Below are 17,328 nucleotides of genomic sequence, written 5' to 3'. Positions count from 1 at the left end.
AACTTGAAATATGACTTTCTTGCAATATCTAATGATATTTTAAAATATAGCTAATTATTCCTTTTAACAATATATGTGTATGCCCACAAATAGAACCAGAAAATATATGATGTATGAATGGTATTGGATTTTATTTTATAGTTTAATAATTATGCTAATATTTGTAAAAATATAGTAAGTTGTATCTAAATATCGGCCAGCCTAGCCATTTTTGCATACAGTAAATAGTTTCTTTTAAAGTAAGAACGGGGAATAAAAGAAAATTAAATTATGTCATAATTATTTTTTAATGATGTTACATCCATTTTGATGGGTATGTAAGTATAACAGTTAGAGTTTGTTTTGGGGATTTAAGACTTCTAAGTTATTTGTGTTATGCCATTTGTGAGAGTATATAAGAGATTGGTATGTTGCTTGGTCATACTTTTCAGAAAATATTACTTTTGAAATACTCGAAAAATATACAGGTTCATGTACACATTCATGACACTGTAAAAGAGTGGTGATCTATTATTTATAATGGTAGGGTGTATTCAGTAACATCACCATCACACATAATACTACGCTGATAATGCTGAGTTAAAGGTCCAGTTAAAGTTCTCATCCCCAAAGTTCACATGGCCCCCTAAGCAGTTAGTGGCTCCCTTTTATAACATGTTTAGCCTCCAAGTAATGTTGTGTTAATATTACTGCTATTACCATATAAGATTTGCCAGTAATGATCATTTATAGCTTTCATCATTATTGTGTACATGGAAGCTGTTTGTAACAGACACCAGACATACAAGGCATAATTACTTCAGAATGAAAAAAGTGGGAGAGTTTGTGCCCCATCTCAGAAGGCTAAAGTTATAACTTTGAAGAAAAATGATGGTGTAGAAATTATCCAAAAACATTTCTTTAATGTTCCTTTGAAAATCCCCTTCCTGGTCAGCTTGATATAAATGGGAAATTCACTGAGCCCTTCATAGCAGCTTGAACTTGTTATTCCATGCATTGTCATTAATAACCTTATATTTGCTGAACTAATTCATGGTTAGAGTTGTCCCCCTTCACTATTTGCTTGAAAGGGTCATCTGCTCATTGTGTTAGAAGGCCAAGCAGCTGAAGCTTCTTTGATGACATATTGTTACTGAGATGAAACTGTCAAGGTAAATGATGCCTTCATATTTACTGTTTTGTGTGTAATTTTCCCCAGAAACCAATGCTACCTGATGTGGATATGGTTGTCAGGCTCAATGACTTAGTCACTGTCTAGCATCAAGTCTCAATGATTGCATGTGTGGATGCTTATGATCTCAATAACTGGATTGTCTGGTACAAACTCAGTTATTTACAGATATCATGTAGCTAGAATATTGTGTAGCAACAAACAACAAACTAACGAAAACAATTTATGCCAGCTTTGGATTAGGAAATTGTGTGATAAATGTAGTCAAGGAAATTAAAACATGCAATATTGCCCCACTACTTTTTAGATTTTGCCCATAAGTATGAAGTATAAGAACCCAAAAGAAAAATAATAAATTCCATTAAAATATAGATTTTAAACTTGTTCCACTTCAAACACTTTTGGTTGAGGGAATATAAGTAATACTATTAAACAAATCTCTTAAAAGTTAGTACTGTAGATCAGCCCAGTGTGCTCATAAATATGAAGTGTGATTTGCTATGAGCAGCCAAAATGAAATCAGAAGATTCCATTGATTGTAATTTTATGGTGTTAACCCTCATCTGGTTGAATCTGTATGTATTATACTAATATTGTACAGATTCTCTGAAAATAAGAGATATTGTCCTGTTCAAGATTCAGCCAACAATTTTTAAATGTCAGATTATTCTGTTAGTATTAGACTTAGGAGACATTATCCCTCTCCTGGTCAAAGGCATACAGGATTAAATCAAGTTAACTCTCTTAAAGTTGTACTAAGTAATGGCCTATTTGCTTTCATAGTCTGCTTTCTACATGTCTGAAATATGATCTACTATCATCAGATTTTAAAGTTGTTTTCCTTTATCTAATTAAGGGCATATGAATAGTAAAAATAGTTTAAAAATCTCTAAACATTGGCAATATTGACCTGTTGCATGTAGACTCTGTTTCATTAAGTTTCACATATGACTAAATACTATCAACAGCCAAGAGGAATCTTTTTTAGATTCGATAACTGTAATGTTTTAGTCAACTTTACTCAAGCAGATATTGTCACAACAAGGAATAAGAACGCCATAATAACTTTTACCAGATAGATATAACATGAACCTAACAGTTTACACACTCACACCCATTCAGCTTGAGTCAAATAACTATCACCCTTCAAGGGCATCACACACAGCACACAGTTTAGACACAAATCAAACGTTGCACAATCACTGTTTCCCTCAAAATACTAAATGTTACTACATGCAAATCACTAATACATTAATAGTGTGCTAACAATCAATCCTTCTCATACAATACATCCAACTGTAGATTTTTAGGCATATTCCCACTCTTGGTTAAGGACATGTGAGTATCATTATTACTATTGCATTATTAATGCTACACTATTATTTCATTCAGAATTTGCTGACAAGTTGGAATTGTTATTTACCACTATAAGCTCAGATGAAATCTTGAAATTCCATAAACTGTAAGTTTTAAAGGCTTTATCCCACTTCGGCAAAGGGCATGTCATTCATGATAACAGTTAAAAGTCTCTTGAAAATAAGAACTATTGACCCAGTTCATTCATAATTTGCTCACAGGGTTTGAAATGTTATTCAATATCATCAGCCAAGATACCATTTTGAAATTGAATAAACTGTAGGTTTAAAGACATTATCCTACTTCTGCTCAAAGGCACGTGATTGATAATAATAGTTGAATATCTCTCAAAATTTGAACTATTGACCCAGTACATTAATAATATTTTTACTTGTAGGTTTGAAATACTATTTACTATCATCAGGCAAGATGACATCTTGAAATCCCTTTAAACTGTAGGTTTTAAAGGCATTATCCCCTTCTGGTTAAATGTAAGTGATTAATAATACCAGTAATAGGTAAAAATCTCTGAACATTTGTATTATAGACCCAGTACATTCATAATTTGCTTGTAAGTTTGAAATGCTATTTACAATCATCAGCCCAGATAACATCTTGAAATTCCTTCAACTGTAGGTTTTAAAGGCATTATCCCACTTCTGGTCAAATGTATGTGATAAATAATAATAGTTAAAAATCTCTGAAAATTTGAATTAGTGACCCAGTCCATTAATAATTTACATGTAGGTTTGAAATGCTATTTACTATCATCAACCAAGAAAACTTCTTGAAATTCCATAAACTGTAGGTTTTAAAGGCATTATCCCACTTCTGGTCAAAGGCACGCGATTAATAATAATAGTTAAAAATATCTATAAAATAGAATTATAGACCCAGTACATTCATAATTTGCTCACAGGTTTGAAATGCTAATCTATATCATCAGCCCAGACAGCTTCTTGAAATTCCATAAACTGTAGGTTTTAAAGACATTATCCCACTCCAGGTCAAATGTATGTGATAAATAATAATAGTTAACAATCTCTGAAACTTTGAATTAGTGACCCAGTACATTAATAATTTAATTGTAAGTTTGAAATGCTATTTCCTATCATCGGCCAAGAAAACTTCTTGAAATTCTTAAACTGTAGGTTTTAAAGGCATTATCCCACTTCTGGTCAAATGCATGTGATTAATAATAATAGTTAAAAATCTCTGTAAAATAGAATTATTAACCCAGTACATTCATAATTTACTTGTAAGTTTGAAATGCAATGTCCTATCATCAGCCAAGACAACTTCTTGAAATTCCATAAACTGTAGGTTTTAGAGACATTATCCCACTTCTGGTCAAAGGCACGTGATTAATAATAATAGTTAAAAATCTCTGTAAAATAGAATTATAGACCCAGTACATTCATAAGTTGCTCACATGTTGGAAATGCTATTTCCTATCATCAGCCCTGATAATATCTTGAAATTCTATAAACTGTAGATTTTAAACGCATTATCCCATTTGTGGTCAAATGCATGTGATTAATAAATATAGTTAAATATCTCTGAAAATTTGAACTATTGACCCAGTTCATTCCTAATTTGCTCACAGGTTTGAAATACTATTTACTATCATCAGCCAAGAAAACTTCTTGAAATTCCATAAACTGTAGGTTTTAAAGGCATTATCCCATTTGTGGTCAAAGGCACGTGATTAATAATAATAGTTAAAAATCTCTGTAAAATTGAATTATTGACCAAGTACATTCATAATTTACTTGTAGGTTTGAAATGCTATTTACTATCATCAGCCAAGAAAACTTCTTGAAATTCCATAAACTGTAGGTTTTAAAGGCATTATCCCATTTGTGGTCAAAGGCACGTGATTAATAATAATAGTTAAAAATCTCTGTAAAATTGAATTATTGACCTAGTACATTCATAATTTACTTGTAGGTTTGAAATGCTATTTACTATCATCAGCCAAGAAAACTTCTTGAAATTCCATAAACTGTAGGTTTTAAAGGCATTATCCCATTTGTGGTCAAATGCATGTGATTAATAATAATAGTTAACAATCTCTGAACATTTGAATTATTGACCCAGTATATTCATAAGTTGCTTGTAAGTTTGAAATGCTATTTACTATCATCAGCCAAGAAAACTTCTTGAAATTCCATAAACTGTAGGTTTTAAAGGCATTATCCCATTTGTGGTCAAAGGCACGTGATTAATAATAATAGTTAAAAATCTCTGTAAAATTGAATTATTGACCTAGGACATTCATAATTTACTTGTAGGTTTGAAATGCTATTTACTATCATCAGCCAAGGAAACTTCTTGAAATTCTATAAACTGTAGGTTTTAAAGGCATTATCCCACTTCTGGTCAAAGGCACGCGATTAATAATAATAGTTAAAAATCTCTGTAAAATAGAATTATTAACCCAGTACATTCATAATTTACTTGTAAGTTTGAAATGCAATGTCCTATCATCAGCCAAGACAACTTCTTGAAATTCCATAAACTGTAGGTTTTAGAGACATTATCCCACTTCTGGTCAAAGGCACGTGATTAATAATAATAGTTAAAAATCTCTGTAAAATAGAATTATAGACCCAGTACATTCATAAGTTGCTCACATGTTGGAAATGCTATTTCCTATCATCAGCCCTGATAATATCTTGAAATTCTATAAACTGTAGATTTTAAACGCATTATCCCATTTGTGGTCAAATGCATGTGATTAATAAATATAGTTAAATATCTCTGAAAATTTGAACTATTGACCCAGTTCATTCCTAATTTGCTCACAGGTTTGAAATACTATTTACTATCATCAGCCAAGAAAACTTCTTGAAATTCCATAAACTGTAGGTTTTAAAGGCATTATCCCATTTGTGGTCAAATGCATGTGATTAATAATAATAGTTAACAATCTCTGAACATTTGAATTATTGACCCAGTATATTCATAAGTTGCTTGTAAGTTTGAAATGCTATTTACTATCATCAGCCAAGGAAACTTCTTGAAATTCTATAAACTGTAGGTTTTAAAGGCATTATCCCACTTCTGGTCAAAGGCACGCGATTAATAATAATAGTTAAAAATCTCTGTAAAATTGAATTATTGACCTAGGACATTCATAATTTACTTGTAAGTTTGAAATGCTATTTACTATCATCAGCCAAGAAAACTTCTTGAAATTCTATAAACTGTAGGTTTTAAAGGCATTATCCCACTTCTGGTCAAAGGCACGCGATTAATAATAATAGTTAAAAATCTCTGTAAAATAGAATTATTAACCCAGTACATTCATAATTTACTTGTAAGTTTGAAATGCAATGTCCTATCATCAGCCAAGACAACTTCTTGAAATTCCATAAACTGTAGGTTTTAGAGACATTATCCCACTTCTGGTCAAAGGCACGTGATTAATAATAATAGTTAAAAATCTCTGTAAAATAGAATTATAGACCCAGTACATTCATAAGTTGCTCACATGTTGGAAATGCTATTTCCTATCATCAGCCCTGATAATATCTTGAAATTCTATAAACTGTAGATTTTAAACGCATTATCCCATTTGTGGTCAAATGCATGTGATTAATAAATATAGTTAAATATCTCTGAAAAATTTGAACTATTGACCCAGTTCATTCCTAATTTGCTCACAGGTTTGAAATACTATTTACTATCATCAGCCAAGAAAACTTCTTGAAATTCCATAAACTGTAGGTTTTAAAGGCATTATCCCATTTGTGGTCAAATGCATGTGATTAATAATAATAGTTAACAATCTCTGAACATTTGAATTATTGACCCAGTATATTCATAAGTTGCTTGTAAGTTTGAAATGCTATTTACTATCATCAGCCAAGGAAACTTCTTGAAATTCTATAAACTGTAGGTTTTAAAGGCATTATCCCACTTCTGGTCAAAGGCACGCGATTAATAATAATAGTTAAAAATCTCTGTAAAATAGAATTATTAACCCAGTACATTCATAATTTACTTGTAAGTTTGAAATGCAATGTCCTATCATCAGCCAAGACAACTTCTTGAAATTCCATAAACTGTAGGTTTTAGAGACATTATCCCACTTCTGGTCAAAGGCACGTGATTAATAATAATAGTTAAAAATCTCTGTAAAATAGAATTATAGACCCAGTACATTCATAAGTTGCTCACATGTTGGAAATGCTATTTCCTATCATCAGCCCTGATAATATCTTGAAATTCTATAAACTGTAGATTTTAAACGCATTATCCCATTTGTGGTCAAATGCATGTGATTAATAAATATAGTTAAATATCTCTGAAAATTTGAACTATTGACCCAGTTCATTCCTAATTTGCTCACAGGTTTGAAATACTATTTACTATCATCAGCCAAGAAAACTTCTTTGAAATTCCATAAACTGTAGGTTTTAAAGGCATTATCCCATTTGTGGTCAAATGCATGTGATTAATAATAATAGTTAACAATCTCTGAACATTTGAATTATTGACCCAGTATATTCATAAGTTGCTTGTAAGTTTGAAATGCTATTTACTATCATCAGCCAAGAAAACTTCTTGAAATTCTATAAACTGTAGGTTTTAAAGGCATTATCCCATTTGTGGTCAAAGGCACGATTAATAATAATAGTTAAAAATCTCTGTAAATTTGAATTATTGACCCAGTACATTCATAATTTGCTCATGTAAGTTTGAAATGCTATTTTACTATCATCAGCCAAGAAAACTTCTTGAAATTCCATAAACTGTAGGTTTTAAAGGCATTATCCCATTTGTGGTCAAAGGCACGTGATTAATAATAATAGTTAAAAATCTCTGAACAATTGAATTATTGACCCAGTACATTCATAAGTTGCTTGTAAGTTTGAAATGCTATTTCCTATCATCAGCCAAGAAAACTTCTTGAAATTCCATAAACTGTAGGTTTTAAAGGCATTATCCCATTTGTGGTCAAATGCACGTGATTAATAATAATAGTTAAAATCTCTGTAAAATTGAATTATTGACCTAGTACATTCATAATTTACTTGTAGGTTTGAAATGCTATTTACTATCATCAGCCAAGGAAACTTCTTGAAATTCTATAAACTGTAGGTTTTAAAGGCATTATCCCACTTCTGGTCAAAGGCACGCGATTAATAATAATAGTTGAAAATCTCTGTAAAATAGAATTATTAACCCAGTACATTCATAATTTACTTGTAAGTTTGAAATGCAATTTCCTATCATCAGCCAAGAAAACCTCTTGAAATTCCATAAACTGTAGGTTTTAAAGACATTATCCCACTTCTGGTCAAAGGCACGTGATTAATAATAATAGTTAAAAATCTCTGTAAAATAGAATTATAGACCCAGTACATTCATAAGTTGCTCACATGTTGGAAATGCTATTTCCTATCATCAGCCCTGATAATATCTTGAAATTCTATAAACTGTAGATTTTTAAACGCATTATCCCATTTGTGGTCAAATGCATGTGATTAATAAATATAGTTAAATATCTCTGAAAAATTTGAACTATTGACCCAGTTCATTCCTAATTTGCTCACAGGTTTGAAATACTATTTACTATCATCAGCCAAGAAAACTTCTTGAAATTCCATAAACTGTGGGTTTTAAAGGCATTATCCCATTTGTGGTCAAATGCATGTGATTAATAATAATAGTTAAAAATCTCTGTAAAATTGAATTATTGACCTAGTACATTCATAATTTACTTTGTAGGTTTGAAATGCTATTTACTATCATCAGCCAAGAAAACTTCTTGAAATTCCATAAACTGTAGGTTTTAAAGGCATTATCCCATTTGTGGTCAAAATGCATGTGATTAATAATAATAGTTAACAAATCTCTGAACATTTGAATTATTGACCCAGTATATTCATAAGTTGCTTGTAAGTTTGAAATGCTATTTACTATCATCAGCCAAGAAAACTCTTGAAATTCCATAAACTGTAGGTTTTAAAAGGCATTATCCCATTTGTGGTCAAAGGCACGTGATTAATAATAATAGTTAAAATCTCTGTACATTTGAATTATAGACCCAGTACATTCATAATTTACTTGTAAGTTTGAAATGCTATTTCCTATCATCAACCAAGAAAACTTCTTGAAATTCTATAAACTGTAGGTTTTAAAGGCATTATCCCACTTCTGGTCAAAGGCACGCGATTAATAATAATAGTTAAAAATCTCTGTAAAATAGAATTATTAACCCAGTACATTCATAATTTACTTGTAAGTTTGAAATGCAATGTCCTATCATCAGCCAAGACAACTTCTTGAAATTCCATAAACTGTAGGTTTTAGAGACATTATCCCACTTCTGGTCAAAGGCACGGATTAATAATAATAGTTAAAAATCTCTGTAAAATAGAATTATAGACCCAGTACATTCATAAGTTGCTCACATGTTGGAAATGCTATTTCCTATCATCAGCCCTGATAATATCTTGAAATTCTATAAATGTAGATTTTAAACGCATTATCCCATTTGTGGTCAAATGCATGTGATTAATAAATATAGTTAAATATCTCTGAAAATTTGAACTATTGACCCAGTTCATTCCTAATTTGCTCACAGGTTTGAAATACTATTTACTATCATCAGCCAAGAAAACTTCTTGAAATTCCATAAACTGTAGGTTTTAAAGGCATTATCCCATTTGTGGTCAAATGCATGTGATTAATAATAATAGTTAACAATCTCTGAACATTTGAATTATTGACCCAGTATATTCATAAGTTGCTTGTAAGTTTGAAATGCTATTTACTATCATCAGCCAAGAAAACTTCTTGAAATTCCATAAACTGTGGTGTTTTAAAGGCATTATCCCATTTGTGGTCAAAGGCACGTGATTAATAATAATAGTTAAAAATCTCTGTAAAATTGAATTATTGACCTAGTACATTCATAATTTACTTGTAAAGTTTGAAATGCTATTTACTATCATCAGCCAAGGAAACTTCTTGAAATTCTATAAACTGTAGGTTTTAAAGGCATTATCCCACTTCTGGTCAAAGGCACGCTGATTAATAATAATAGTTAAAAATCTCTGTAAAATAGAATTATTAACCCAGTACATTCATAATTTACTTGTAAGTTTGAAATGCAATTTCCTATCATCAGCCCAGACAGCTTCTTGAAATTCCATAAACTGTAGGTTTTAAAGACATTATCCCACTTCTGGTCAAAGGCACGGATTAATAATAATAGTTAAAAATCTCTGTAAAATAGAATTATAGACCCAGTACATTCATAAGTTGCTCACATGTTGGAAATGCTATTTCCTATCATCAGCCCTGATAATATCTTGAAATTCTATAAACTGTAGATTTTAAACGCATTATCCCATTTGTGGTCAAATGCATGTGATTAATAAATATAGTTAAATATCTCTGAAAATTTGAACTATTGACCCAGTTCATTCCTAATTTGCTTTCACAGGTTTGAAATACTCATTTACTATCATCAGCCAAGAAAACTTCTTGAAATTCCATAAACTGTAGGTTTTAAAGGCATTATCCCATTTGTGGTCAAAGGCACGGATTAATAATAATAGTTAAAAAATCTCTGTAAAATTGAATTTATTGACCTAGTACATCTATCATAATTTTACTTGTAGGTTTGAAATGCCATTTGTACTATCATCAGCCAAGAAAATTCTTTGAAATATTCCCATAAACTGTAGGTTTGAAATTTTAAAGGCATTATCCCATTTGTGGTCAAATGCATGTGATTAATAATAATAATAGCTAAAAATCTCTGAACATTTGAATTATTGACCCAGTACATTCATAATTTACTTGTAAGTTTGAAATGCTATTTACTATCATCAGCCAAGAAAACTTTGAAATTCCATAAACTGTAGGTTTTAAAGGCATTATCCCACCCCCTGGTCAAAGGCATGTGGATTAATAATAATAGTTACAAATCTCTGAAAATTTGAATTATTGACCCAGTACATCCATAACTTTGCTTGTGATATTTTGAAATGCTTTTGTACTAGTAATCATCAGCCAAGAGGAAACTTCTTGAAATTCCATTAAACTCTCACAAGATATAAATGAATAAAAAGAAATTTGCTTAGTTTATGTCCATTTCTTTACATGTAAATCCTGCACATGGTAACTGTGAAAAACATAATGAAGATATGGCATCTGCAAAGCTTTAAAAGTCATTTTAACAGTCATTCCCTCCATTTACACTTTTCCAGTTACATAAGTTAGAAATTAACATAAGCCTTCTGCCCTTCTGTCCCTCCATCAAAACCCAACACAGGTCACAAACACTTGGGATGGACTCCATTTCTGAACTTCATTGTTGAGATGCTTGTAATCCAGGTTCCTTGAATCCCCTCAATCAGAAAACGACATGCTTCTTCAATTGCCACTCGCACAAAGGTGTGGTGTGGTGTTGCAACTGGTAAAGAAAACAGAAAGACATAATCAATGCAACCATGCCTGCAATTAACTAACTACATAAAAAAATCCACAAGAAAAAATGGCCACCAACATACTGAAAACCATGGAAAGCACTTTGAATAACCTTGAACGGCAGCTGCAAAATGGAGTGGACTGAACAAGAGCCGAGTGGAGGAGGAGTGGGTCAGCAAGGAAACGAGTGAGCACGCGGATGGCTGGGGAACGAGTGAGTGAGTGAGCGAGCGAGAGAAGCCGAGCTGAGTTGCTGAGCGGAGCTGACCTGAGAGGAGTGGGGTGGTGGAGGGAAGAGGGTGCAGTGAGTGCAGCATAGTGGGTGGAGGACTGGAGCAGTGAGTGGAGCAAGGGAAGAGGGGTGCAGTGAGAGCAGAGGGCGTGGAGTGAGGAGAGCAAGGAAGAGGGTGCAGTGAGAGCAGCCGAGGGGTGGAGTGGACTGAGCCGAGTGAGTGGAGCAAGGGAAGAGGGAGAGGCAGCTGAGTGGGTGGAGTGAGTGGAGCCAAGGAAGAGGAGTGTGAGAGGGAGTGAGGGTGGAGTGGACCGAGCAAGGAAGAGGTGTGAGAGCAATGGGTGGAGGACCTGAAATGGAGTGAGAGCCGGAAGAGAGTGAAGGAATGGAGTGGAGTGAGTGGAAGAGGCGTGAGTGAAGGACTGGTGGAGGAAGAGGTGAGTGGAGGAGTGTGGAGTGGACTGGAAAGGAAGGAGGAAGAGGTGAGTGGCCGTGGAGTGGACCGGAGCCCACTGGAAAATGAGTGGAGGAAGGAGGGGTGGAGGAAGAAGGTGGAGTGGAGTGGAGCGGAGGGAAGGAGGAAGAGGAGGAAGAGGCAGAGAAGTGGAGTGGACATGGAGTGGACTGGAGGAGAGTGAAATGGAGTGGAAGGAAGGGTGGAGAGAGTAGTGGTGGAGTGGACTGGATGGAAATGGAGTGGAAGGGGTGGGAGGAAGGTGGAGTGGAGTGAGGAAGGAAGGAAGTGGGTAGTGGAGAGTAGTGGAGTGGAGAAATTCAGTAAAGGGAAGTGGAAAGGAGAGAAGTGGAGGACTGGAGCTGGTGAGTTGAGGGAGTGGAGAGTGGAGGAGGCCGAGGAGAGGAGCAAGGGAAGAGGGTGTGGTGGAGAGAGAAGGAGGGTGGAGTGACTGGAAGGAAGCAAGGAAGAGGTGTGGTGGAGAGTAGTATAGTGGGCGGGAGGACTGAGCCGAGGAGAGCGGAGCTGAGGGGAAGAGGGTGTAGTGAAGAGGAAGGAGTGAGAGCAGCCGAGTGGAAAGGAGAGAATGGTGGTGGAGCCGTGGAGTGAGCTGAGCGAGGAAGAGGGTGTAGTGAGAGCAGCCGAGTGGGCGGAGTGACCGGAGCCGAGAGGGTGTAGTGAGAGAAGGAGGGTGGAGGACTGAGCCGAGGAGCAAGCTGGGAAGAGGGTGCAGCGAGAGCAGTGGGTGGAGTGTGAGTGGAGTGAGGAGCGAAAGTGAGTGAAGGCAGGGTGTAGGAGGAGTCGAGGAGAGGAGACAGTGAGTGAGTGGTGGAGCCGAGTGAGCTGAGGGAAGAGGGTGCAGTGGAGAGAAGAGGGAGTAGTCGAGTGAGCGGAGAGGGCAGTGAGAGTAGTGGGTGGAGCAGTGGAGTGAGTCATGGAGTGAGAGTGAGGAGGAAGAGGGGGTGTAGTGGATGGAGCAGAGTGAACCAGGAAAGAGGGTGAGAGAGTGTAGTGGGTGGACCGGAGCTGAGCTGAAAGGAGGGAAGAGGGAGCAGAGTGAGGACGGAGGGACTGGAGCGAGTGAGTCGAAAGGACTGAAGAAGGTGTAGTGAGAGTAGTGTAATAGCGGGTGGAGGGAATGACTGGATTTAAGTGGAGTGGGAGGAGGGGAGAGTGGAGTGAGTGGAGTGGAGCTGGATGAGAGCCAGCAGAGTGGATTGGAGAGAGAAGAGAATTTTAGCTATATGGAAACATATATTTACCAAACTGGTATTTGGGACATACCAGTGTAACATTAAACTTAACATCTCTCTCACTCATGCACTGTATCTTATCATTAACTGTTCAGTTTCCCTTTACATGTATGTAAACAGGATGCAACCTGCCTTTACTCCCTGATACAGATATCTCTGAGAAACATTGTGTGACTCTCTCCTCGCACCCATTTCCGTGGCCACTGTAAGGAGAGTACACATTGTACACATAGGCGTGAGGTTGAAGAAACATTGACTTACTAATTACCTGATTTCTTTATAAACCATGAAAATTTGTAAGAATAAATAGGAATGGCAGTTTCATTTAGTTATGTTAACGAATGCCATCAAAGGAAAAAATATATGAATGTGCATTTAACTTTAGGCTTGTTGAGAACTTCTTGGGTTTAGTCTGTTACATAACTACACATCAATGCAGAAATCACATGGAACAAGGATATGGGAACAGGCTAGACATGTTAGATTTTCTTACCAGAAGTTTCCTGTATTAAGTTCTATTCGGTACATGACAAGATTCACTTCTCATAGAGAAAGAACAGTGAACACTGTGTAGAAACAACTCCTATAAACTTGTGACATTATGACACTGTATAATGCTAAAAGAGTAAACAATATCTATATTGTTATTCATCCCATGTAACTTACCTTGTTCTCAAAGAATGCTCTTTTGAACTTGCATAGTTTCTGAAGTTGGAACACTGCTATTTTCTATTACTTGAATCAAAACTTTTAGATTCAATTTCATCATATACATAGAATATTTTTTCATGTCAAGGAGGATAACATTATTCAGTCTACAGTACAGAAAAATAGCTCTTAAAATGTTATGCTAGATGAGTGATATATCTGTTTCTTGGCACCCTTTAACTTTGGTTACTGTACTTGCAGTCTGTGCTAAAGTCTCTCAAGTTTGCTGGACTGAAAATGTAAATTGGCATTATTTTTCAGCATTTTTGTCTCACTTTATGGACTGGAAGTTTGTGTGCTCTTACTTGATAAGAACAAATTTTACCAGACTTAGCTATTAGACTGGTGGGTAAAGTCGAGGACTGTAACTTCAGTTTCTTAGGATATGTTCATAGAATTTATGAATCGTTGGATATTGTTCTCACCCCAGGAACCTTATTAGTATTCATTAGGATTGCTTCTAAATATTGTGTAGCGTATCATCATCTAATTGAGTTTCTTTTGATGTGAGATGTTCTTGGATATTTTTCTCATTCTACTATTGCATTCTATGTCATATCAGTTTTCTGTGTATCTCATCTTCTGTGTTGTTTCTCCAAGATATAGTATATATTTTAAAGACTTGATAACATGCCTTCATTGATACTTCTAAAGTTTTCTAATACTGTTTTGAAATTCTGTAATAATTATTTCTTTGCTCAATGAAAGTTTTCTTTAAATCGCTTCAATAAATCATCAATGTATCTGAAAGGTCATTTTCCATATCACTCATATCAGGTTTGGGAACACATAATTCCTTGATAAATTTATATGTATTTTCTTTTATATTTCAAGTGTAACATTTAATGTTTCATTTCACTTCAAGCATAGTTTAGGGTCATAAGATTCCAGTTCATTTAGCTTCTGGAATATTTATACAGTGTTGTAATTTCCTAAATCAGTTGAGGGGTCAAAAACTAAATTTCAAGCCCCATGTTACTACATGTATATACTATTATCAAATTCTTGAAAACACATGGGGTCATCCTTTGAAAATATGTATACATTTGTAAGAGATAATCTCAAACCTTCAATAGATCTTCATTCCCCACCTTTGTCCTTTTAACTGGATAATGCCAAGGATAAATCGACTTCATTGACAGAGTTTCTCATACAAATTTCATTGAAATTCCATCCATATATATAATTACTTAATAACAACAATGATACATAGAATTATGATAATAAGTATACCAATAAGACTTCCTTCAAAAGGAATGTATAACAGTGTGGAACAATCCAACACAAAAATTAATTGAAAAATTGCAAGAAATGGTAAATTACAGTATTTTTATCATTGAAGGCTGATATTACAGAACAGTTCAGTCAGTGGTCATAAATCTGGTAGTATTTAAATGAAATATTAACTTACCTATATGTGTTAACATTCAGGTGAAGATGGCCATTCTTCTCTTTCTTCTTCTTTGAAGTTATTTCTATATCAGTGCCTGTACTATGATAATTGTTCATGAAGGAAACATTGTACAATCTGATAAAGGTATTGTTAAAAACCTTTGGTTATAAACCCAGAGGTCAAATGTTCTTACACTCTTAATTAATTCCAACAACCCTCAACTAGTTACCAGTTAGACACTGACACTGACACTGGGGATGGGTAGAGGAGGGAGGGGGGTCTTGGCATCTGAGGGAGGAAGTGGTGCAAACAGTTCACAGCCTAATTTGGTGGCATTTTACAGCAGCTGTGATTGGGTAATTGGGAATACAGATTCATTTCTGACATGACAGTAACTGTGCAAGAATTAAGAGCAAACACAAATGTTGTTCCCATTGGGTGATCAGTTTGGTTTAGGTGTCTCATGTATATATAGGAGTTTAATTAGCTACTTAAAGTCGTGTGTGTGTGGAATTCTTTTACATCACTTTAATACTTTGTTAATATAATCTTGAAATCGAAACATTTTAGAGTGTTTTGTTACATAACATCAGAGACCATATAATATATTATATGGTTTCTGATAACGCCAAGGTGAGATGAATATATTACATGTTACCTACTAGTATGTTAATACCGCCAACCATGCACAGTACATTTTGGTGTATACCAAAGCATATCTGTTACACCAAACACATGCTCACCTTTTACATGTTACCTCCCCAATAAAGAAGATGCTTTCCTTACACATGAATGCTATGTTATGTAGATGTACTATAAGAAACAGTCACATTTCATTGTGTTCAAATGAGTTCAGTTATACAATTATACAGTGTCATATCTGGGTTGTATTTCACTTTTGCTGCAAACATTGTAATATGTATTGCAGAAAACAAATTCCAGTATTTGAGAGATGATATGTACTATACTAGTATATCAAAGGTTGATTATAATCAATGAATTGCCATCATCTTTGGATATGAGTGTTTGTCTGTTTCTAGACTTGCTTGAACTGAATTGGTGAAAGTAGAATTGGTTAAAACTGTCTGTTAATGGCTGAATCAAGTGAATAGAGACCAGCTTGAGTTAGCACTGACTGTGCAGACTTGCCATCAACATGTCACGAGATGCTTCCCTAATTGCTACTGAGTAGCTGTCTGTTCAGATCTGCTGCTGCTCACCAGATTGTTGAAACAATAATTCCAAGGAGGAACTGACTCTATGAAAGGTGTGAGAACCTATTGTTTATTTGAGCAAGGTGGTTATCTCTTATAGGACATTTTGTGGGAGAAATAATAATATTTGTAAAATAATTTGTAAATCTGTAAATGAATTTGGATGGGAATGTATATGGTTAGGTAATTTCTTAATTGTTGCAATGCATGTTAACAGATAATGTTGTCCTGATTTTAACCTATGTATACAATATGTTGAAAAGTTAAAGTGTGACCCATTAAGGTATTAAGTATGAATTTGGATTAATATGTATACTATTGGACGAAAGTAAATTTAAGAAGGACTGTGGAGTAAGCTCTTACCTTGAAAAGTTTTGTTTGATAGACTGACATGTTCAGCAATCCAGTGATTTTGGTAGTTAAATTTGATAAAATGAATTAAAATATATTATATATGTGGGTTTTTATCACTTGTTTGTCAAGAACAAAGCAATGAAGAAAAATCATGAATAATATACATGTAGTTATAAGTGTGCAGTTATAACTGAAGATGGGAACGGTACGTAATTATGAAAAGTAATGCTTGCCATTTCCTAACCTATCTAACAATCTTAATACGTTATAGGAATATGCATGAAGTATTGAGCTCTTAGACTGCAGCACAAGTCTAAAGTTTCTTATATTCCATGACTATCATGACCATTAACTTCCTCATGGCTAATGGTATGACATACCTATGATGCAGCTTCCAAAACAAAACCACTTTTGAGTAGTATTTCATTGTTAAAATGAACAACAATGTCATGTACTGTGTGCTCAATCACAAACAATTAAGGAAAATTCTGGATGTTTTCTGTGGAAATAACATTCATTTCATTCTATACAATATTTTAAATGCATTCCATTCTAAAGCTGATTTCTTCAAATCTTATGTATTAAAGAACAATAAAAATAGAACAAGAACAAGAAATTTATTCAGTAACAGAGGTCATAGGCCAAGAGTACAAAGCATTGGATCACCCATGTGCACAAGGACAGGTGGGACAAATGTTATTCTATCTTAATGCAGTGAAATGTATAGCTTTTAAGATATGGC

General features: G+C 34.3%; 1 protein-coding gene across 1 annotated transcript; it reads right to left on the bottom strand.

Moving 5' to 3' along the window:
• Window positions 1-10,924: 10,924 nt before the first annotated feature.
• LOC124278292 (proline-rich protein 36-like) lies at window positions 10,925-13,445 on the bottom strand. The gene is made up of 3 exons (XM_046714019.1): window positions 13,411-13,445; window positions 11,247-12,380; window positions 10,925-10,964 (listed from the first exon to the last, which is right to left on the bottom strand). Exons 1-3 carry the CDS (start codon window positions 13,443-13,445, stop codon window positions 10,925-10,927), a joined length of 1,209 nt encoding a protein of 402 aa, XP_046569975.1.
• Between the last annotated feature and the right edge of the window lie 3,883 nt (window positions 13,446-17,328).

The sequence above is a fragment of the Haliotis rubra genome, unplaced genomic scaffold (genome assembly GCF_003918875.1).
Source record: "Haliotis rubra isolate DU_JTF1 unplaced genomic scaffold, ASM391887v1 Scf234, whole genome shotgun sequence".
Classification (NCBI taxonomy): Eukaryota; Metazoa; Mollusca; class Gastropoda; order Lepetellida; family Haliotidae; genus Haliotis; species Haliotis rubra.
The sequence above is the reverse complement of the archived record's forward strand: the minus strand, read 5'-3'. Positions and strand labels throughout refer to the sequence as shown.